This window comes from Neophocaena asiaeorientalis, unplaced genomic scaffold, assembly GCF_003031525.2.
Source record: "Neophocaena asiaeorientalis asiaeorientalis breed wild unplaced genomic scaffold, Neophocaena_asiaeorientalis_V1.1 scaffold129, whole genome shotgun sequence".
NCBI classification, from domain to species: Eukaryota; Metazoa; Chordata; class Mammalia; order Artiodactyla; family Phocoenidae; genus Neophocaena; species Neophocaena asiaeorientalis.
The window spans coordinates 7742443-7763702 of record NW_020172446.1 but is presented as its reverse complement, the minus strand read 5'-3'; the positions used below and the strand labels follow the sequence as shown (position 1 = coordinate 7763702).

The 21260-nt window shown below is 49.1% G+C and overlaps 2 protein-coding genes across 2 annotated transcripts in view; one reads left to right on the top strand and one right to left on the bottom strand.

Moving 5' to 3' along the window:
• The window catches only part of ITGAE (integrin subunit alpha E), a 59379-nt gene that overhangs the window by 30736 nt on the left and 7383 nt on the right, over window positions 1-21260 (top strand). The window contains exons 15-28 of the mRNA XM_024734341.1: window positions 58-294; window positions 1311-1441; window positions 3086-3216; window positions 4422-4585; window positions 5983-6111; window positions 9099-9172; window positions 12390-12522; window positions 14560-14658; window positions 15179-15258; window positions 15956-16033; window positions 16554-16617; window positions 16700-16807; window positions 20214-20270; window positions 20587-20682. Coding sequence (XP_024590109.1) covers window positions 58-294; window positions 1311-1441; window positions 3086-3216; window positions 4422-4585; window positions 5983-6111; window positions 9099-9172; window positions 12390-12522; window positions 14560-14658; window positions 15179-15258; window positions 15956-16033; window positions 16554-16617; window positions 16700-16807; window positions 20214-20270; window positions 20587-20682 — 1581 coding nt within the window. The remainder of the gene's footprint in view (window positions 1-57; window positions 295-1310; window positions 1442-3085; window positions 3217-4421; window positions 4586-5982; window positions 6112-9098; window positions 9173-12389; window positions 12523-14559; window positions 14659-15178; window positions 15259-15955; window positions 16034-16553; window positions 16618-16699; window positions 16808-20213; window positions 20271-20586; window positions 20683-21260) is intronic.
• On the bottom strand, window positions 17048-20034 carry HASPIN (histone H3 associated protein kinase). The gene has a single exon (XM_024734423.1). The coding sequence runs from the start codon at window positions 20005-20007 to the stop codon at window positions 17662-17664; it is 2346 nt and encodes a 781-aa protein (XP_024590191.1). The 5' UTR covers window positions 20008-20034; the 3' UTR covers window positions 17048-17661.

Sequence of the window (21260 nt, the reverse complement as noted above, 5' to 3'; positions counted from 1 at the left end):
TGGGGTGGGCACCCCGCATCCCTGTCTTGAGGGCTGAGCTGCCTCTCTGCCTTACAGGATGGTTCCTTCTCCTTGGTACGCACGCTGAGTGGCCACCCCAGGTTAACTTATGCGCGATTTGGCTTTGCCATGGCGACCGTGGGGGATATCAGTCAGGATGGGCTCACAGATGTGGCCATCGGGGCCCCCCTGGAAGACTTTGGGGCAGATGATGGTGTAGGCTTCGGCAGCGTGTACATCTACAATGGAAACTCTGCCAACCAGCTGGCTGACCTCTCTACCAACCAGCCACAGGTGATCCGCAGGGCTCTCTCTTGCCTCTACTCTGGGACTCTGACCTTCCCCAGATATGATGGCCTGAGACCCAAGCCAGCTCCAGTCCTAAGTGCCAGGCAGGTCCCAGAGGGTTGAAGGACAGAAGTCACTTGGAGGTTCTCACCTCAGACCCTTCCAGTGGGGCTAGAGGTTGTGGCAACATCCATGTACTTTCCTGACCTGTGACTCCCTCCTTCTTTGGCATTCCTGACCACGGACCTGCCTCAGATCCTCTTTCCTCTCTCTGTCCCTTCTCTGGCTCCCGTCTCCCACCCAACCCCTCCCCCCACCCCAAGCCTAGCTCTCACCCCCCAGGAATCCATTGCCAACTTCCACGCTACATCTTTTATGGGCACTTTCACTCACATCCAGCTGCAGTTTCTCTCCAAGCTTCAGTCCTGTGTGTCCAGCTGCTCCTGAGCCCCTCACCTGGATGGCCTCCAGCATCTCACTCTCAGGATGCCCAGCTGAAAGCATCCTCTTCCCCCTAGACCTGCTGCTCCTCTGAGCCCTACCCCTCCACTGCTCACAGCAGAAACCCGGGCTAATCCCGGACCTCAGCTCAACGCATCAGCCTCTGCCTCCTAAAGAGGCTACTGTCTCCCAAATCCGGCCCCTCCTCTCCATCCCCACCACCCCTGCCCTGGCTCCTTCCTCTTCCCCATCTTCCTTCAGTGGTGTTTCTGAAACGTAGTTCAGAGCCACCCTCGCCTCAGCCCCACATGAGGACTGCTTGTGCCCAGTACTCCCTGTGCCCACTGCACTGACCCCTGACTGTTTCCTGGGACGAGCCTACTCTTCCCCACCCCCTGCTGTCCTTTCTCCCTGTCAAGCCCCACCCCCCTTCAAGCCTCCCTGGGAGAACCTTGACGTTTTCTTTCCAGTTCCTCGGCTGATGGCTCCCTGGGGTGGGGACAAAGGGTAGTCTGCTGATTGAATTAAACCAAAAGGAAACCCCTTTCCGTCCCTGACACCTTGTGCTTCTCGATCCACAGAGGATCAGAGCCTCAGTGGTGGCCCCAGGACTGCAGTACTTCGGCACGTCGGTGGCAGGTGGCTTAGATTTCAGTGGCGACGGCCTTGCTGACATCGCCGTGGGCGCTCTGGGCCGGGCGGCTGTGCTCCGGTAGGGGTCTGCTGTGGCAGCTTCACCCAGGTGCCCTGCCCTAAGTGACCTCGTGAAGACACCAGGCGCTGAGGGGAGGGAGTAAGTGCAGTGGTTGAGGGCGCCGGCTCTGCCCAGCCGGGTTTGAACCTCAGCTTGCACTTAACGGTGTGCCCTTGGACAGAATTTCTAAGTCCCAATTTTCTTATCTATAAATGGGAATAACAGTGCACCTCCCTCACAGAGTTATGAGGACTGAGAGGATCTATGCACAGTATTTAGCACGGTGCTCAGTGATGGCTGCTATGACTACTATTATTAATTTCAGAGCTTCTGTGCCCCACCCCTAAGTGAGTGATCTAGTCCCATGGCTATAAATAATCTGGCGGGGCACCAGTCTGCCCTGTGCTCTCTGTGAAGCTCCAGACTCGGCTGTTTATTCAACACAGGCATCGCAAAGTCACCATGTCTAAAAATGGACTCACCAAAAAAAAAAAAAAAAAAAAACAAAAAAGGGGACTTCTCTGACGGTCCAGTGGTTAGGACTCGGTGCTTTTGCTGCAGAGGGCATGGGTTCAGTCCCTGGTCAGGGAACTAAGATCCCACAAACCCCATGGGGCAGCCAAAAAAAAAAAAAAAAAAGCACTCATTCCCACCCGCCCTTCCTTCTCCCCACCTGCCCCTCCCTGGGCTTCCCATCTCAGCCAAGGGTGCCATTTGTTCAGGATAAAAACCCAAGAGTCATCCTTGATTCCTCCTTTTCCTTTCCCTGCCATCCCACCAGCAAGTTTTGGTTGGCTCTACCTCCAAAGTACTTCCTAGTAGTTCATAACATTGTCACCTCTCGCCTGGACCACTGCCATGGCATCCTTCCCTGCTTTCACTGCCTGTGCTCCATTTTCCACACAGCAGCCAGAGAGACCCTTTCATTCTGCTGCTCAAAACCCCTCAGTGGTTCCCACTTAGAGTAAAATCGAAATTCCTTACCATGGCCTGGCCCTGCAGACCCCTCCATCCCCACCACTAGTTACTACTCTCTGTCTCACTAATTGTGCCCTAGTTATGCTGACTTTTGTGTTCCTCAAACAAAGCAAACTCATTCCTACCACAGGCCCTTTGTATCAGCTGTGCTTTCTGCCTGTAACACAGTTCCCCTAGATCTTCACAGAGCGGGCTCTTTCTCGGTAACAGAGCTCAACTTAAATGTCTCCTCATTTGTGAGGCCATCCCTGACCACCAGCTAAGTAGCCCCCAGTCTCTATTACCTTATCCTATTTTGTTTATTTCTTTGGTAATTATTTTTTGGCCACACTGCGCGGCATGTAGGATCTCAGTTCCCTGAGCAGGGATCGAACCCGGGCCCCCTGCAATGGAAGCACAGAGTCTTAACCACTGGACTGACAGGGAAGTCCCAATCCTATTTTATTTTTATCATAGCATTTCCTGTACATAGGATTTTCCTGTTTCTTCTTGTTTATCTGCTTGTTGTCTGTTTTCCCACTAGAGCAGGGCTTATCTCTTTCCCTGTAGTATCCTGAAGACTCAGAATAGCACTTGGCATAAGCGAGGTGTTCAATGTATATTCACTGAATGAAGGAAGAGCCCAGGCACCGATCCAGAAGTCCTGTGGTCCCTTCTCATGGTCCTCTTTGCTGTCTTGTTTAGCTCAAGACCTGTGGTTCGTCTGAAGCTGTCCATGACCTTCACCCCCAAGGCACTGCCCATTGGCTTCTACAGCAACGTGAATGTGACTTTGTGTTTTGAAATCAGCTATGTGTCCCCAGCTGCTGAGTCAGGTAACAGGCAGCCTAGCTGACCCGTCCAGTGCTGTGGTCAGTCCCTGTTGGCTTCAGTGGGGGCCAGGAAAAGAGGGCTGGGTGGGGGCGGGGTGTTATGAAATCCCTCTGTTAGACTTTAGCTCCTTTGACCTTAGGTTCAATTTAATGGGAACCGCCCCAGAAAAGGGTGATCTGCTGTCAAGTCCACACTCTGAAGGGGTCTCTCTGATCCTGTTGGGAAAAGGGGCACTGGATCCCTTGCTTGGGTTGAAGGGTTGAGTTTCTGAAAGAAGACTCAAAAAAGGCCGGCACTTTTCCATCTCCACCTACTGTGCCCACGCCTGTGTGTGTGCGTAGGGCTCCTGAGAAGTGCCTGTCCTCCTTCTCCCTGATTTACATCTTCTCCCCTTCCCTGCTCACCGTGTCTCCCTGGCCCAGGGGGATTGGATAACCTGCCGGAGGCCTGGCCTCCCTTCCCATCCCCTTAGTTGGCACTGGTTGGGAGAACTTCCAGAAGGCATGGCTTTCACAGCCCAGGTGCTCACCGCCAACCCAAGAGATCCCCGCCAGAACAACCCCCCAGCAACCGTCCCCAGGGCTCAATCTCTCAGTAACAATCCTGGGGATGTCTTCCTGCAGGTCAGAATGTACTCTCCCAGGTGGGCTGGCTTTCCTGCAAGAGCCCATGATCAAATCTGTTAATTAGGAAAGGGCAGGCCTATCCGTTCCAGCTGTATAGGCTGAAAGGTTCAGGCCACAGAGCCCGCATGGCAGCTGCTGGGTGGCTGTGTGACACTGGGAGGGCGTCTTTCACTCTCTGGGCCCTGGTTTCTTTTCTCCACAGTGAGGGAGCTGGCCCAGGTAGGCTACAAGGTGCTTCCAGCTCTGCTGTCCTCAGGTTTTACTCTGTGGTTTCTCTCTCCATTCCTTGACTTTTTGCTCCTCCTCATTTCCCCCCTCAATCCCAGCCTCCTCCCTAAGCGCTTCTTCCCCTAGGGAAGACTGACTCAGCCCCTGGGATGTGCTGCTCCAGGTTTGGGGCTGGTGCACTGAGGGACCCTAGCTGGGTGCCAGAAGACATGAGAAAAGTACCTTTGAAATGAAGAAGAAACTTGGGGAAGTGCCTACGTGGGGGCACCACTCAGGAGGGACTCATGGGAGGGCCCTCTGTCTGGGGCTTGCCCATCCCAGTCTCATCAGGAAGACCTGGTCTTCATTCCCAGGCCTCAAAGAGACCTCTCTGAACTTCACTTTGGACGTGGATGTGGTGAAGCAGAGGAAAAGGCTGCAGTGTTCAGATGAGAGGCTGTGTCAGAGCTCCCTTAGGGAGTGGGGCACGGGCCCCCGTCTCTGTGAGCCCTTCCTGCTGGTTCCCACAGAGGGAGAGGTAAGTGGAGGAGTTTCCAAAAAAGTCTAGAGGGGTCTGTATTGTTGAGAAAAGAACTGAGGTGCATGCAATGAAGCAAACGTACCCATACACACAAATGAGGCAACTGAAATAATCATAATAGATTAAGAACCGGATGATGGGGGAATTCCCTGGCGGACCAGTGGCTAGTACTCTGTGCTTTCACTGCTGAGGGCCCGGATTCAGTCCCTGGTCAGGGAACTAAGATCCCACAAGCAGCACGATGCGGCCAAAAAAAAAACCACATGATGGCATGGGAGGTGGGAGTCATGGTACCAGAAATCCAAGTTAAAGAAACCTACCGAGGGACTTCCCTGGCGGTCCAGTGGTTAAGACTCCTCACTTGCACTGCAGGGGGTGTGGGTTCGATCCCTGGTTGGGAACTAAGATCCCGCATGCTGTGCAGAGTGGCCAGAAAGAAAAGAAACCTACCGAAACTGAACGCTAAGTAGATCTCTGAGCTTCCTAGAAACTGGACAAAGAGGGAAATTCTCTAATTGCTGACATTTTTCTTGGTAATAAATTGGAAATAACAGGGCTCCCTCCCTCACCTGATAATAAAAGTGGGGCAGAGGTCCCTTGCGTGAGTCAACATCAGAAAACCTGAACGAGAGAAAGTAGAAATAGAAAGACAAAAGTTGTGATTTACAAAAGTTTACTCCCGACAAATGTGCCTAGAGACATGAAAGATGTATTTGTCAGGACCCAGAGCCTGACAGGACCCAGAGTTGTGGACCTAAAAGGATCATTTAGTCCAATAAACTCGTAAATTATGCTTCTGAATACACATCTGTTCCCATGTGTGTTGACTGTTAAATGGATTAAGAACGAGTTTCTAGCAAATCTGTGGCTTCCTTAAATAAAGCATAACTACCTTTTCCACCTGGGAATCGTGCTCACCTACTCTCAGGTGTTCAAAGCTCCCACCTGGCAAAAAGGCTCAATAAACAAAGAGAATGGCAAACAGCATCCCAGCCTATCTCCTGGTCTTCAGTTTTTATTTCTCTAGTATATCCTCCATGTTGCTTGGAGAAAGATCTTTGTAAACACAGATGTGACCGTGACTCTTCCCTTTCGTGGCTCCCCTTTGTACTCTGAATAAAACACAGGCCAGTTTTTAACTCCTAACGGCCAGAATCCCATTGTGATTGGGGCAGGAACCATAAGGAGTTACGGTGCCCGAGGCCATGGCAGATCAAGGGAGATTTTCCTAGTGCTCTTCACAGCCGGGCCTATTTGGAAGAGGCTTCAGAATCCTGGCTTACCACTTTCATTGTTTATTTCTTATTGTGACTGCATCAAAGTTAAAAGTATTCTCCTTGTCATCTTCTCCCCCACATCCAACTCCAACCCTGCATTCCTTGGTGACTCTGCAGCTCTGTCAGGAGGACTGCTTCTCCAACATCAGTGTCAAGGTCAGCTACCAACTCCAGACCCCCGAGGGCCGGAGGGACCATCCCCAGCCTATCCTGGACTTCTATGCTGAGCCCTCTGCCATCTTCCAGGTGACTCAGCTCAGCCCAGACTCTCCTGGGAGCCATCCCCCTAAAAGTACCTGCTCCCCTATCTTCAAAGAATGTTAAAGTTGGGAGGGTCTTCAGACAGCATTTAGGCCCCTCACTGTACAAAGGAGGATATAGAGTTCCTGAGATGGTGTTAATTTGCCCAGGACCTCACTGGTGGGTAATACACGTCTCCAAACCACCCCCAAGGCTCGTTCTCTTATGTTCACAAAAAGTGCCTGCTACGTATTTAATGAAGCATATGAATACATTGCCTACCTTGGCAAGAGTCTCTGACAACGGTGTGGTGAGGGTCCTGTGTGGGGACTGGACTGGAGCCCACCTGCCCCGCGCTGCAGAGAGGATGCCCTTTGGCATACCTGCCTGCCCAGGTCCTGCCCAGGCCTTCAGGCTGAATGGCCCACCAGACCTATACCCTAGCAGATGGATAGTGTCACAGAAAACTTTTCTCATAACTACAGGAAATCAGAGAGGGAAAAAAAACAGTAAAATTTCTTGATTCTATGATATCTAAGGAGATTTTGTTCCCACTCAGGCCCTGGCCCCCTGGGGTATGCTGTCAGTATTCATTTAGACAGTCTTATGGGGTACAGAAAAATCAGCAGGATCAAAGAAGTGATAACATGAGCATTGAAAAGTAATAATTACAGTTAGCTGGAATGCATTGAACCTCCAAAAATAAAAATAAGCCAAAAGTAGTTCATGCTGGCACAGAAAAGCTTCAGGTAGCAGAAGTATATTTCTAGGTAATCATAGGACGCTCACAACTGTCCAATATTTGTACAAGAATGCTCTATATTAATTCAGTTATGTAAGCCTTCAGCTCCAGTTTTGGTTAACACCCAATGCATCAGTCACGAATGGTAAATAGAAATAAGAGAACAACATAATCAGGGTGACTGTTCCTATCGCTCGTCTGCCCAGGAAGAGGGAGGATCAGGTTCCCGATGAGCAAAGATTCTCATTTTAATTTTTCAGGCAAATTTATTCTAATAGTATATTAATTTTCTAAATTTTAAAAATTTGGCATTGACAGATAGTTCAGAAAAGACTGGGAGAGCTAATAATAAAGTTTTGTCAATAAGCGGATTATCACTAATTATATATATTCTGTTTTAAGAAAACTTTAGTTTGAAATATTTTGCTTACTAAAAAGTTAGAATTGTCCAAAGAATTCCCATCCTTTATCCAGATTCCCCAAATGTTAACATTTTAACCTCTTATCACATTTGCTTTATTCTCTGTCTCTCTCTCTATATATACAAAATCTCATATATATCTTACATATATACATATGTAGTCTCAGAAATTTATATTTCTGAACCATTTGAGAGTTAGTTACAGATATGATGCGTCTTTACTCCCAATACTTCAATGTGTATTTCCTAAAAAACAAGGACACTGTCTTACATAACCACAGTACAATGATCAAAATCGAAATTTACAATGAAGAAATACTATAATCTACAAGCTTTATTCAGATACCACCAGTTGTCCTATTAATGTCCTTTTCAGCAAAAGAAAAAAAAATTTTTCTGGACCAGGATAATGCATTACTTTTGTTTAGTCTCCTTTAATCTCGAATAATTTCTCAATCTTTCTTTGTCTTTAATGACCTTACATTCTTGAAGGGTACAGGCCAGTTATACTGTAGAATGTTCCTCAGCCTGTCTTTGTCTGATGTTTCCTCATGGTTAGATTCAGGTTATGCATTTTGGGCAGGAATATCCCAGAAATGAAGTCTCACCCCTCTAAGTGCATCGTATCCGAGGCACATCATGTTCATTTGTCCCATTTCTGGTGCTATTTCCCTTTGTAATTAATAAGTATCTTACGGGGAGATGCTTTGAGACTATGCATATATCCTGTTTAACATCCATTCAGGATTCTTACCTTAATCAATTATTAGTTTGATGGTTTGGCAAAGAGGTTTTAAAAAAACCATCCCACTGATAAAATGGATGAGGAGAAATGATTTGGTGTTAGGTTAGGCACATAGATGTTTCCAGAGAATGAGTTCTAGCTGGGAGCTTAGGGTGTTATAATCGTGCTGAAAGAGAGCAGGCTGCTTGGCTGTATTAAAAACAAAACTAAAGAAACCTGCCCCCAATTGTTGACCCAGTCAGATAGAGCTCCAAGCTCTGACTCCTGTGAACTGCATCTCCCTTCTCTGGGAAGCAGAAGGTTTTCTTCCTAGCTCTGGGCTCCCACTCTAGCTCCAGGTCATGGAAACAGTCCTTGCTGCTGTTTAATAAAGCTGCTGTGATGGTCACTGGCTGCTGGGAAGATAAATGCAGAGATTCCCCAGTTAGAGAGCTGGCTGTGGTTCCTTCAGAATAAAAAATAGACCAGCTCCTTTACAAAACTTGATTTTTCAGCCTGAGCTGGAGCTTTTCAACCTTGACTGGGCCTTTTGGACCCAGTGCGACTTTCTGAATTTGTTTGGTGTAGGCAAGATTGCAAGGTGGAATATTTAACCTACAGAGAAGACTAGCCATGGGGGTAGAGGACCTCACAGGACTGGACCTTGACAATATTTGGTTATTTACCCGCTTTTGTCCCCTGCTGTTGCTGCTCTACTTAAGAGGACTAAGGAAGCTTTTCTTCACCTGGGTTTTCCTCCCCCAAATGTTCAAAATAGTGAGTTGTGAGTGTTGCTGCTTAATTAGCATAATATGAAAGTGACAGGCATTCCCACCGTTTCACAAAGGTCACCCCATTTTTGACCTTGGCCAGTGGCCTGACGCATGGTACCTGTGTTGTAGGACCAAGCACATCCCCATCCCTGACAAGCCAAGGAATGTCACAGTCACAGCTCTCACGGCCTTGTGGACACAACCCCAGCCTGTCAGCCTTCACCTGCACTTCTCAGAGTCAGCAGGAGGGACAGGAATGTGCTAAGGAGGTCATGAAGCAAGGCGGGGATGGCGGGGTCCCTGGGCTGACCCTGCCTCTCTGTCTGGTTACAGCTGCCCTATGAGAAGGCCTGCAAGGATAAGCTGTTCTGTGTCGCTGAGCTGCAGTTGGCCACCACCCTCTCTCAGTGAGTTGAATCCAGTCGTCACGTTTTCTGCAGTTAACTTCCTCCTGAAGGCTTACCTGGGCAAACCCCTCACCAGGACGGACCGCTCACTTCCTCCCCCTTCCCCTCATGGCCCACAAAGGGCTTCTGCACGTATTATCTCTTGCTTCCCCACCCACCCAGTGAGGGAGGCAAGACAGAAATTTTGTATTCCTATTTTATAGATGAGGCAGCAGACTCAGTAGTTGAGGGCCTGTGTGGGGTCACATGATCATTGGGTGGGCTTACACCCAGGTCTCTGGACATCCCGGACAACGCTATTTTCGTGAACTCAGTGTCTCTCACTCCTAGGACCACCTCAGTTAGAGGTAACCTCTTCCCTGGCTCACCTCTTAACCAGATTACTTAATTCATTGCATATTTATGGAGCATCTCCTCTGTGCCCAGCACTCTAGGTGCTAGAGATACATCAGTAAACAGCACACAAAAATCCCGGCCCTTCTGGTGCTTTTAGGGGGAGAAGATAATAAATAAGTCAACTTTGTGTTGATGAGATGTATCAATACTATGAAGAGAAAGAAGGCAGGGAAGGTGGGACAGAATGCCGGGGGGAGGAGGGGTGGCAGTTTTAAATAGAGGGGTCAGGAGAATGTTCACGGAGAAGGTGACATTTGGGTGCGTGCAAGAGGAAGTGGAGGAATGAACTCTGCGGGTGTCTGAAGGTAGAGCACCTGCAAATGCCCTGGAGATGGGAGGAAGAGCCAGGACGCCAGCATGGTTGCAGTAGATGAGGGAGGGAGAGGTCACGTGAGGGGAGGAAAGGTCATACGTGGCTGCATCTCCATGAGGACTTTTACCGCGAGCTGAGAAGTCAGAGGAATGACATGACCATGCACTTTAACAGGACCATTCTTGCTGCTGTGTTGAGAGTAGACTGTAGGAGCAAAGGTGGAGGCGGAGCAGTAGTAAGGAGCTATTGCAGTAACTCGGGTGAGAAGTGATGTGACTTAGGCCAGGATGGTAGCAATGAAGGTGGTTATATTTTGAAGTTAGAGCCCACAGGATTGGATGACAGATTGGATGTGGGGAGTGAGAGGAAGAGAGGGGTCTAGGAAGTCTCTCAACGCTTCAGCCTGAGCATCTAGAACTGTGCTGTCCAATACAATAGGCTCTGGTCACACTTGGTTATTTAAATTGAAATTAATTAAAATTAAATTTTAGTTCCTTAGTTGCACTGGGCCCATTTCGTGTGCTCAGGATCCGCATATGGCTAGTGGTATTAAACAGCACAGAATAGGTCATTTTCACTACTGCCAAAGTTCTGTCGGACCACACTGCATTCTAGAATGATGGTGATGTCAAGAACTGAATTAGGGAAGTTTTTGGAAGAATTGGTTTGGAAGGCAGGGTGGGGAGGAAGAGATCATGAGTTTGGTTTTGGACATGTGGTGGTCTTAAAATGCCTTCCCTGACTCCTACTGCTGTGTGTGTAACATGGCACTGATGGCCAGCTGACCGGAGTTGGCATCTCTGGGGAAGAGCACTGTTCTCTGAGTCCTGGTAAGCCTTCTCATAGACATTTGCAGGACTTGTGTTTCAGATGTGGATGGCTTAGCGCTGCCCCTCTCAGTCACTAAGGATCCAATTCAAGGCTTTTGAGTGCTTTGGAAGCCAGCCTAACAAGGAGACGCAGTTGTTTCTAACAGGGAATTAATTACAGCCGAGAAAGCCCTCCCAGCCACGTCCTTGTAAAGTAGACAGTGAAACAGCTGGCCCTACATCACCCCCTAGTGTTCACAGCCAGCAGTCTCTTCTTTTTTCAAAAGTATTGAACCTAATCCTTAGCAACCAAATGTCTCAATGGCTTTGACCTTTTTTGTGGACATGGATCTCCTAAAGAATCTAAGGGAGACTACAGAGCTTTCTCCCTAGAAGATCACACTTGCATACATTGGTGTTTGCATTTGGGGCCCTCTGAAACTGCCCCGGCCCTCAGGTTGAGAACCCCTGGTAAATATTCCAGTGACTCTCAGATCTCTCTCCTGGGCTCTAGAAAAGGATACCTTACTGACCTGTCAACATCTCTGCCTTCCTATCCTCTGGGCACCTCTCATCATGCCCTGGACTGAACCCATCTGATCAACTTCCGCCCTCTGGTCTTCCCCCTGTGTTCTCTCCCTCATGACTAGCCCCACTCGGTCATCCAAGCTGGAAATTCAGGAGGCATCCTCGACTCCTCTCTCGTTTTTGTGCTGCTTGCAAGCACAGCCTTATCACCTCTGGTTTCTACCCCCTCCCCATCCCCACTACTACTGTCTGATTTCAGGCCTGTATCATCTCCCAGATGGATCCCCACACAGGCTCTGCCTCTGCCCCCTCTAGCCCTCCAATCTATCCTTTTCTCAGCTGTGATAAAAACAAAAACAACACAACAAGACACAGGTCACATTACTCTCGAGAGCTGCACATTCCATCTTTGAACCTTTCAGAGGGTTAGAAAGTTTTCTTTGTTGTTAATATGTTTCCCTGTAGGTCTCAATTACTGAGGGGCCCCATGGTGCCTCAGCGGATGGAAAGAAGCACTTACACGTCCCCAAGTCTTCTCCAGGCTGAAGAGATTCATGTTTTAACCCACAGTCTTTAAATTGGAAGGGCCGGGATGATTTTGTGGGTAGGAAGGCTGAGGCCAAGACAGGGGCAGGGGCAGCATCTGTCCCCCATGTGCTGTTTCTCCCACGTCGAGCAGCGTGTCTGGCACAGAGAAAGTCTTCTGTAAATGTACGTGAGATGGATGAATTTGTGTCACGAAGTACGTTGCCTGGGGTCACAGCGCGTTGGTGGTTGAAAGAGGGTTTAGATCCAATTCTCCCAACTCCCTTTTGAGGCTGCTGGACCTCAGGCAAGTCAGTTAGCCTCCCTTGGCTTCTGATCCCTTCTCTATAGAACAGATAGCAACTGTACTATTTCATAGGGTTATTACGAGGATTAGCTGAGCGTGTGAAGCATTTAACACAGTCCTTGACACATAGTAAACATTACATGAATGGTCATGTCTCACAGCAGCTGAGGTATGGCAGTCCAGATGTTTGCTTATGTTGAGGGGAAGAAAATCTAGGCTAAATGTATCCTTTAAGCAATTTATCTAAGGAGTTAGTTTAAAAGGTGCTGTTGTATTGCACTGAGGTTTGTACAGATTAAATAAACTGGTAACATTTATCTATTTGCCTACCCTGTGCAGGCAGGAATTGGTGGTGGGTCTCACAAAGGAGCTGAGCATGAACATTAGCCTAACCAACTCTGGGGAAGATTCCTACATGACAAGCATGGCTTTGAATTACCCCAGAAACTTGCAGTTTAAGAGGATACAAAAGGTAACTATGACAGCGTTTGGGAACCACACTGCTCGTGGCTTTCCCTTCTGGCATACTTGCTTTGTTATGGCAACCTCCTAACTCTGCCTCTGGCCTCACCCTGGTCCATCCACTAAATGATTATTAACTAGATGGATTCCCGCCCCCCTCTAATCCAACCATATGCCATGGATCCAATCACATCATTCTCTGCTTTAAAAATCTTCAATGGTGCTATTTTGCTGCCTAATCACTCCTTTTGCTTGCAGCCTTTTTTTTTTAAATAAATTTTTTTTTTTTTGCGGTACGCGGGCCTCTCACTGTTGTGGCCTCTTCCGTTGTGGAGCACAGGCTCCGGACGCGCAGGCTCAGCGGCCATGGCTCACGGGCCCAGCCGCTCCGTGGCATGTGGGATCTTCCCGGACTGGGGCATGAACCCGCGTCCCCTGCATCGGCAGGCGGACCCTCAACCACTGCGCCACCAGGGAAGCCCCTAAATAAATTTATTTATTTTATTTATTCATTTTTGGCTGCATTGGGTCTTTGTCGCTGCACGCGGGCTTCCTCTAGTTGCGGTGAGCGGGGGCTACTCTTCATGCAGTATGTGGTCTTCTCATTGCGGTGGCTCTCTTGTTGTGGAACGTGGGCTCTAGGTGCGCAGGCTTCAGTTGTTGTGGCACGCGGGCTCAGTAGTTGTGGCTCACGTGCTCTAGAGCACAGGCTCAGTAGTTACGGCACACGGGATTAGTTGCTCCGTGGCATGTGGGATCTTCCCGGACCAGGGCTCAAACCCGTGTCCCCTGCATTGATTGGCAGGCGGATTCTTAACCACTGCACCACCAGGGAAGTCCCCTTGCAGCCTTTCTTAACTAGAGTTCTGAGAGAGAAATAATCTCTAATAAAATAGCTTGGACTGGAAAGTAAGAGTCTGCTTGGCCTTTCATCAGCCTGGGATCACAGACTCAAAGCCAGCTGCAAGATACTAGGAAACAGTATTTCTTCCAAGAACACCCTGCAGCTGTAAAGTATTGTAACACTGAGAAATTTTGTTCCCTAAAATCATAGGCAGTCAGAAACTTTGCTGTTTGAAGTTTTATCTGTAATTATGAAACCATCTTACTCTTGCCTGGAGAGTCTAAGCCACTTTGACAAAGAGAAGCACTCTCATTTTCCATCTGAGGCTTGGAGCTTAAGATAAAATGTTTCTGCACATAACTTTCCACATTCACCTTAATAGTTTCCAAGGACATGGGTCCCTGAGTCCACTTTGCAGTCCAGACCTGATGCTGAGTGGCCTTTTACACACAGCCCTGCTTTGTTTTGGGCCTATCAAAACACTGCTTTGTTTACATTTCCCCTGAACTCCACCTTTCCCCAGAATCCTTTAATAACTGTCTTTTCCTTTGTTTGGTGAGATACACCACAGTGCAGTTTTCCTCATTGTAATGAGTCAACAAACCTGGCTTTGTCATACTACGACTGTGTCCCTAGTGGTCTGAGGCTATCTGGGCTAAGACAGCATCCATTACATGAGAAGAATGCCATGATCTAAGCATCTAGAATGGAACTAGATGCCGCATCCTTGGGAGAATTAAGAAAATAGTAGTTGCTCAAGTCATTTTCTGTATTCAGTGGTCTGGATGAGGAACCATGGCTGAAAAAGGCTGCATGGCAGTGCTTGGGCTCATGCTGGCCTTGCAGCCTGGCTCAGTACATGAAATCTGCATTGGTCCAAGGCCCAGTTCAGATGTCTCCTTCCCCATGAAGACTTCGAATCCTCCTAGTTGGACCTCATCTTTCTCTACTGCTTTTCTCTGTACTGCTCTCACAGAACCACTCCTTAGGCCTTGTATTTAAATTCCTCAACCATCTAGCATTCAGCCCTTACTGCCCAGCTTGTGAGGGAGACAAGGACAGAGTCTGATTTATTTGTGTCCCTTGCTCCTGGCAAGGTGTCTGGCATGTTGAATTGGTGTGAGGAAACTGCTCCTTTTTTTGCCGTTTAAAATCAATGTCAAAAACAAAACAAAACAAAAACAACGTCTTTTATGTTAACAGCCTCCTTCTCCAAACATTCAGTGCGATGACCCTAAGCCAACTGCTTCTGTCCTGGTCATGAACTGCAAGATCGGTCACCCCACACTCAAGAGGTCATCTGTGAGTCTGTTTTGATTGGCTGACTCTTCTCACTACCCTGGGATTGGTGTCTTCTACTTCCCAGTCTCATTAGAATCTCAGTTGCAGTCTCCACACTTCTCTTAGAGTGCTCAGAGCGGCCAAGCGTGCTCTGAAAGTGGGGAGTGGTGGGGGTGAGGGATACAGCCACAGATAAATGGTTGACACACCGCAGTACAGCAGAGTGAAGCTGGGTGCAGTATGGAAGGAGCATCAGACCCAAAGTTATGAGTCCCTGATCTGCCACTTATGATCTCTGTGCTGTGGGAAATCTCTGAAGCAGCTTCCTCAACTGTAAAGGGGAATAATCCTGTCTGCCCCACTCACTCCATCTTGACATTGTGAGGCTTAACGTGGAATAACGGACCTTGAAGCATGCTGTGCTACAAAAACATGAGGAGTATGAATTATGTTTCCCAGGTCTGTTTAGTTAGTAGGAAGCAGTTTGAGTTGTGAGTGGTATAAAGGGGAATCAAGTGACCTTTTTTGTTTGTTTAAACAGGCAAACTTTTCATTAGTTTGGCAGCTGGAGGAGAGTGCCTTTCCAAACAGGACAGCCGACATCGCTGTGACAGTCACCAAGTAAGTAATGCCTGTGTTACAGCAGGCCCAGCCTGTAGCCCTGCAAGAAGCCTCCCTCCCATGTGCGTGCATAATAGCTCTGGCTCTCTCACTGCCCAGGAAGGGGAACCTCAGTGAGCCCTGAGAAGGCACGTGTGTCCCTGCTGTGACTTGGCTTTCCCTTCTTGTTATCGAAGATATTTAAAATGTTCTTTTACTGACAAAGTGAAACTATGGTATGGTCTGGAAGAATGAGCTTTGGACTGGAGCTCTAATTCTGGTTCATTTAACTTCAGAGAAGCTCTGTCTTCTGCAAAACCTCTATGTTTGGGGTAGAGTCGGGTACGGTGTTGGGAAAATTCTCAAACGGGTGAGTCTGCCCCCAGGGGCAACGCCCGAAGACACTTGACTGGCACCACTTCGGGCGGGTGCTACTGGCATCTAGTGGGAAGAGGCCTGGAACATTGCTAAACATCCTACAATATACAGAACAGCCTCTCACAAAGACTTATCTGGCCCCAAATGTCAATATTATCAAGGTTGAGAAACCCTTTTAAAATCAGTTTCTCTAAGTATGGTCTTCTAGAGCGTCTTCTGCACTCTAGTTGCTTATCTCCCAGAGTCTTTTCTATCTGACCCCCAGTGATCCCAGGAAGCCAAGGTAAGAAGCCATGTGTACAAAGCAGGTGTGCTGTAAACTGACATTCTTATTTCCTAGTTCCAATGAAAGAAGGTCTTTGGTCAGTAAGACCCACAGCCTTCATTTCAAACATGCCTTCATTGCAGTTCTTCCCAAGTAAGTACTTCCAAGGGGCCCACACCTGCGGGACAGCTTCAGGCATTTTCTCTTGTGGGTGGAACTTGTGGTCAGGGTAGATGTGGGCATTGCCCTTCCCTGAGAGGAGGCTGCTTAGAACCCAGGCGCCCAATGACATCTAGGGCACTAACAGTTGGGTCCTAGAAACCCCATGGTCATAATCAAAGGAGGAGCAGTGCCAACTGGTCTTGATACAAAAGGGAACTGATGTGATGCTAAGGAGGGAAGAGAGGGGCTATGGGATTGGGAAGAAAGGAAGGAAAAAAGTAAGGCCACTCTAAGGCATTATAATTAGATACAGAACCAGCCCAAATATACAGAATTCGAATATTCTAACCTGATCCCAACTGCCCGACCACCACCTTACATTTTGATATTCAGCTTTGATCCCTATTAAGGATCAGGTGCCCTCTGTCTTAGTGTATCCAACTGATAGCATTGAGGTTTTTTAAAATGTGAAAGGGGCCTTGAGACCTAACCCATGTCCTCTCAAATGCAGACCATCAGTGACGTACATGAACACAAGCCAGGGGCTTTCCCACCACAAAGAGTTCCTCTTCAATGTAAGTGCTGTGCTTGTCATTGCAAAGCCACAGGTGGCAAAGCAACACCAGCCGTGACTTCCCGCTCTGATTTATTTTGCAGATACATGGGGAGAACCTCTTTGGAGCCGAGTTCCAGCTGCAAATTTGTGTTCCAGTTAAATTACAAGGTTTCCAGGTCATAAGAGTGAAGAACCTGACCAAGACTCAGGTACATAGAGGTGGTTCTATATCACCATCACATCTCTTTCCAGAGTGACTGTGGATTCTCAAAGGTATAAAAACTAGAACTCTAGAAAAGGAGTAGAAAAAGATTAGTTAACCTGGGAACACATTTTAGGAGTAAATTACCAAAGTCATGTTCACAAGGAATATTAACCACTCAGCCCTTAAAACGACATTCCAGTTTTTCTTCCCTTGATGAAAAAATAAGCAAAATTCAAACATTTTGAGTAGCCATGGAGAAATTTATTTTCCATTGGAAAATCATCAATAAATTCTGCTTCTCTTTGTGATTGGCAAATGAGCTTGATAAACGTGGCACTTCTCGCACTTCTCCCTATAAACTGCCTACCATCTTCCTTCCTGCTTGCCTTCCAGTCTGTCTGCCTAGGACTCTGCTCTGCTACGGCCTCTTTGCTCTCAGCTGGCTCCTCGTCTGTCAAAGCCAGCCTTATGACACCTACAGCAACAGGCTCTGATCGGTTTGACAGCTGAGGCCTTGGGCTTTCCTTTTTTTTCCTGCTCAGGCTACATAAAGTGTCAAGGCTCAAAAAGGAAAATGTGGAAAGGAATTTACAAAATGGAGTCTGCTGACCGAAAGAGGGCTTTTCAGTTGTAAACACTTGTTCTCATGTATAGTTTATTTTTAAAGAATATTTGTTAAGTTTAAACATTTCAACAAACATTTCAGCTTCCACTTGGAAACAAAATTCTTGTTTGAAAAGCTGATTGGAAACCTGTAAGAACAGGAATCCCACCCTGCTGTGGGAATAGAGGTTAAAAACGGCATCAGGGGCTTCCAGACCTGTGCCCTCTCCTTTGGGAGCAGTCAGCAACCCCAGCTTACTTAAACAGAGTGTGCTGGCAGAGCAGGTCTGTGGCAGAGCTGAAGTTCAACATAGTCTGATGGAAATGCTTGATCTTTCTCCTCATTTTCTTCAAGGCAGGGGTGTTACCTTTGCTCTTGAAGGTCATTTGTTTCAGGATCTTATCTGTGAGGTAGTGTAGCCAGAGCACGTTGTTATAAGGGTGATATTCGTCCCAGCAGTTGTTGTTTTCCTTCCTCATCAGCCTGTAGATCTCAAACTGGTAGTCACCTTCTCCTGTAAACAGGTCTTGGTCCATGGAAATGTCACAGAAAACCACGATCCCGTCCCGCTCCAGGCGTGACAGGGTGTAGTCGATGATGTTGACCTGTAGCCCTTGGGTGGGGATGGAGCTCGTCTTCCCATTGAGGGTGTAGTGGAGCTCTTTGAGGCTGGTTTTCTTTAAGAGCACGTTCCCCCAGTGCAAGTCTCGGTGCTCAAAGTTCAGCGATGCCTCTGCCACTGCAAGGGACGCAGTGATCTGGTGCAGAATGCTCTTTGCAGTGGCGATGGAGGACAGCTTCGTTCTCATTTGCTCTAAGTCGATCCCTCCAAACTCAAATTCCAGCACGATGAAGAGCTGGTCTTCCTCAAAAAAGTCAGGCCGGTCATTTGCAGACCCTTTGGTTGAGTTATAGCGATCCCAGGCCTGGAGGAGCAAGGGAGGGTAAGATCCTTGAACACAGTGTACCGAGTTCAGCCCAATGAAGCCTTCTGTACGGTTGCATACCTCATCAGACAAGAGGCTCAACTCTTTGGAGATGATGATCTCTGGCAGGATTTCCTCAAAAGTTTTCTGATGAGCTCCATTGACTAACTTCTGTCCTTCAATAGCAATGATTTTTAGGGCTACAGGTGTGTGGTTAGCAACTGTTTGAAACACTTCGCCAAACACCCCTTCCCCAATCTTCTCACAGCATTCCAGTTTTTCTGAGGAAAGGCAGTCGCTGAAGGGGACAGGACCCTCCTGACTGCATTCCCCATAAACCTTTTGTGCATCGGATGCCTTTTTGTCTGTGGCATGTAGTGTCTTTAAGGGGGTGAGCAAATACATGGAGGAGAAGTGCCAAGGGTACAGGGCACTGTTTGTTCTGTTTGTGGCAGGAAGGTTTGCATATTCTGGTACGAGGGACTCAGAGAGAGAGCTGGCAATGGTGTAGATGCTGCACGCTTCTGACACGGAGGTCACCATCTTCTTCCTGTGCAAGCTGAAGGAGGCCCTGGCTTTGCTCCAAGAGCAGGCATTCTGTAAACGAGTCAGGTCCTGGGTGACGAATGAATCTTTTTCCATCTTTTGGCCTTTTTTAAAGTGGTGGTGATGGTGGAGGGAGGTTTCTGCTGTCTCTTGATGCTTCCTTTTCCGGCTTGGCCCGGTTCTCTCGGGCCTGTTGCTTTTCCCAGGTGCCATACCGCGCTTGCACCCACGGGCCTCCCCGTATTCTATCTGGACAGCCTCCTGAGACCCGGCCTCTCGACCGGAGTCCTGGTCCGTGGCCCTCTGCTTACCCGTGCTGTGTGAACCTGGGCTCTCCAGCCTCCTCCTCACCAGTTCCCTGTCACAGCAGGACTCCCGCATATTCTTCCCATCTGGCCCAAGCTCAGAATCCTCAGGATTTCCTGAGTCCAAAAAGCTACAGAGAGCTGACCTGAGGCCGGCACGGGCTTGGTGGGCCAACCTGCTGAGCCTGCCTCCTGCTGTCTCTGCCTCCTGGGAACAGGGGAGAGGCTCCTGGTCCAGGGAGGCTTCTGGGAGGTGGAGGCCGCTCGGAGCTTCAGAGGCTGCATCCAGAAAGGCGGAGGGGTCGGTACAGATGCTGTCTCCTGGCGCAGGGGACCTGGGGCCGGGAGAGGCCGGAGAACTCAACAGGGAGGCACTGGTGCTCAGCTCGCCGCCGTCCCTGGGCTGGCCGCACACACTGAGGTCCGGGCTCAGGAGGCCCGGGTGGCCGTTGGGGAAGGGCGGCGGTCCGAGCGGCCCGCAGGGGGTGCTGCACTTATGCGGGCACCGCGGTCGCAGCCTCAGGCGTCTCGGGGTCGCGATCAGACTCGGCCGGTCCTTGGAGAGTCGGCCGCCAGCGCGCCTCCGCCGCTGACCCACCGGGCTGCCGGGGAAGTCGGGGTCGTCAGGATCGTCGGAGACGACAGACGGCGAGGGGCCGCCGCCGCTGGCGTCGCTGCTACTGCTGCTGAATAAATGCTTCTGGTCTTGCGGCGGGAACCACTGCACCACTGCCTGGCCCGGACGCCGCCGCGGCCCCCCGCCGCCAGCTACCCCATACGTTCTGAAGAGCCGACTCCCGGGTCGCCGGAGTGACGCCGCCATCGCCGACACCCGCCAGGCGGTTCAAATGCAAACACCGCGAGACTTCTTAGAGACGCAGAGCCGCCCGCCGGCTCGCCTGCCCGCCGGGTCCTAGCGCCCGGCCTCGCGCCCGCAAATCACGATGGGTCTCGCGGGAAGTGGGAGAGGGCGGATAGCTATGGCGGTTTGGGTTTCTGAAGGCGTCGCGGGAATGGGTCTTGTTTCAGGCTCACACTGTGTGCACCCAGAGTCCGGAGCGCGTTTGTGGGAGCGACCGGGTTCAGGTGAGCGCGGTCGTCCGAGAGGCCGGGGCGGGGCGGCAGGGAGGGAGAGGGCCTGAAGCGGGCGACGTGAGACGCACGGATTCTACTTTTCCGAGGTTTCCCCTGAAAGCACAGGCGGGGCGGTCCCAAGGCGCCCCTTAGCCTCTACCCTGGGTCACGTTTGCCAGGGTTGCGGCTTTGCTCGAGCCAAGTGAGCGCAGAAACTGCTCACACCCTCTATTCCGGGACCTAGAGGTGCTCTGTGTGCCAAGTGTTAAAATTCTCGGCTTTTCCACCCGAAGAGGAATTGTGCCAACTAACACACACCTTCTTCCAGCATGTGGAAGAATGGCATTCAGTGAGCTGTAACGTCACCTCGGATAAAGAAAATGTAACCGTGGCTGCAGAGGTCTCCTTGAGTCAATCAGAACAGGTACTTGAGATCTGATTATCCTGCTGTTACCCTAAGAAGGATAATAGCGTCTCCAAATACAACGTGTCCAAAACAGGTCTCTTGATCCACCTCCTAACCCAACCTGTTGCTTACCCACTTACTCAGGGTTACTAACTAGGGTAACTTATTCGGGTTAGTTACTAGGAATTCTAGGAATTACTTGCGACTCCTTTTCTTACATCCCCGTATCTGTACCAGCAGCAAGCTCTGTGATTCTACCCCCCCCCACCCCGCCCAGTATATTCTAAATCCATTCACTTCTCTCCATCTCCACTGGTACTGTTGTAGTTCAGGGGTTTACCCAATAAACCCAATAAACTCTTACTGGGTTTATTGCAGTAACCTTCTCTCTGCTCTTCTTGCCTCTGCTTTTGCCATACCCTCTACAAACGTTCTTCATATAACAGCTATGTTTTAAAAGAAAACACTGTGCCACTTATCTGCTTTTAATAAAAGTTTGAATACACTTAGATTAAAATTTGTCTCTTTCAGTGGTGTGCAAGGCACCCTATGATCTGGTCTCTGCTTGCTTCTTCAACTTAATCTCCTAGTACTCG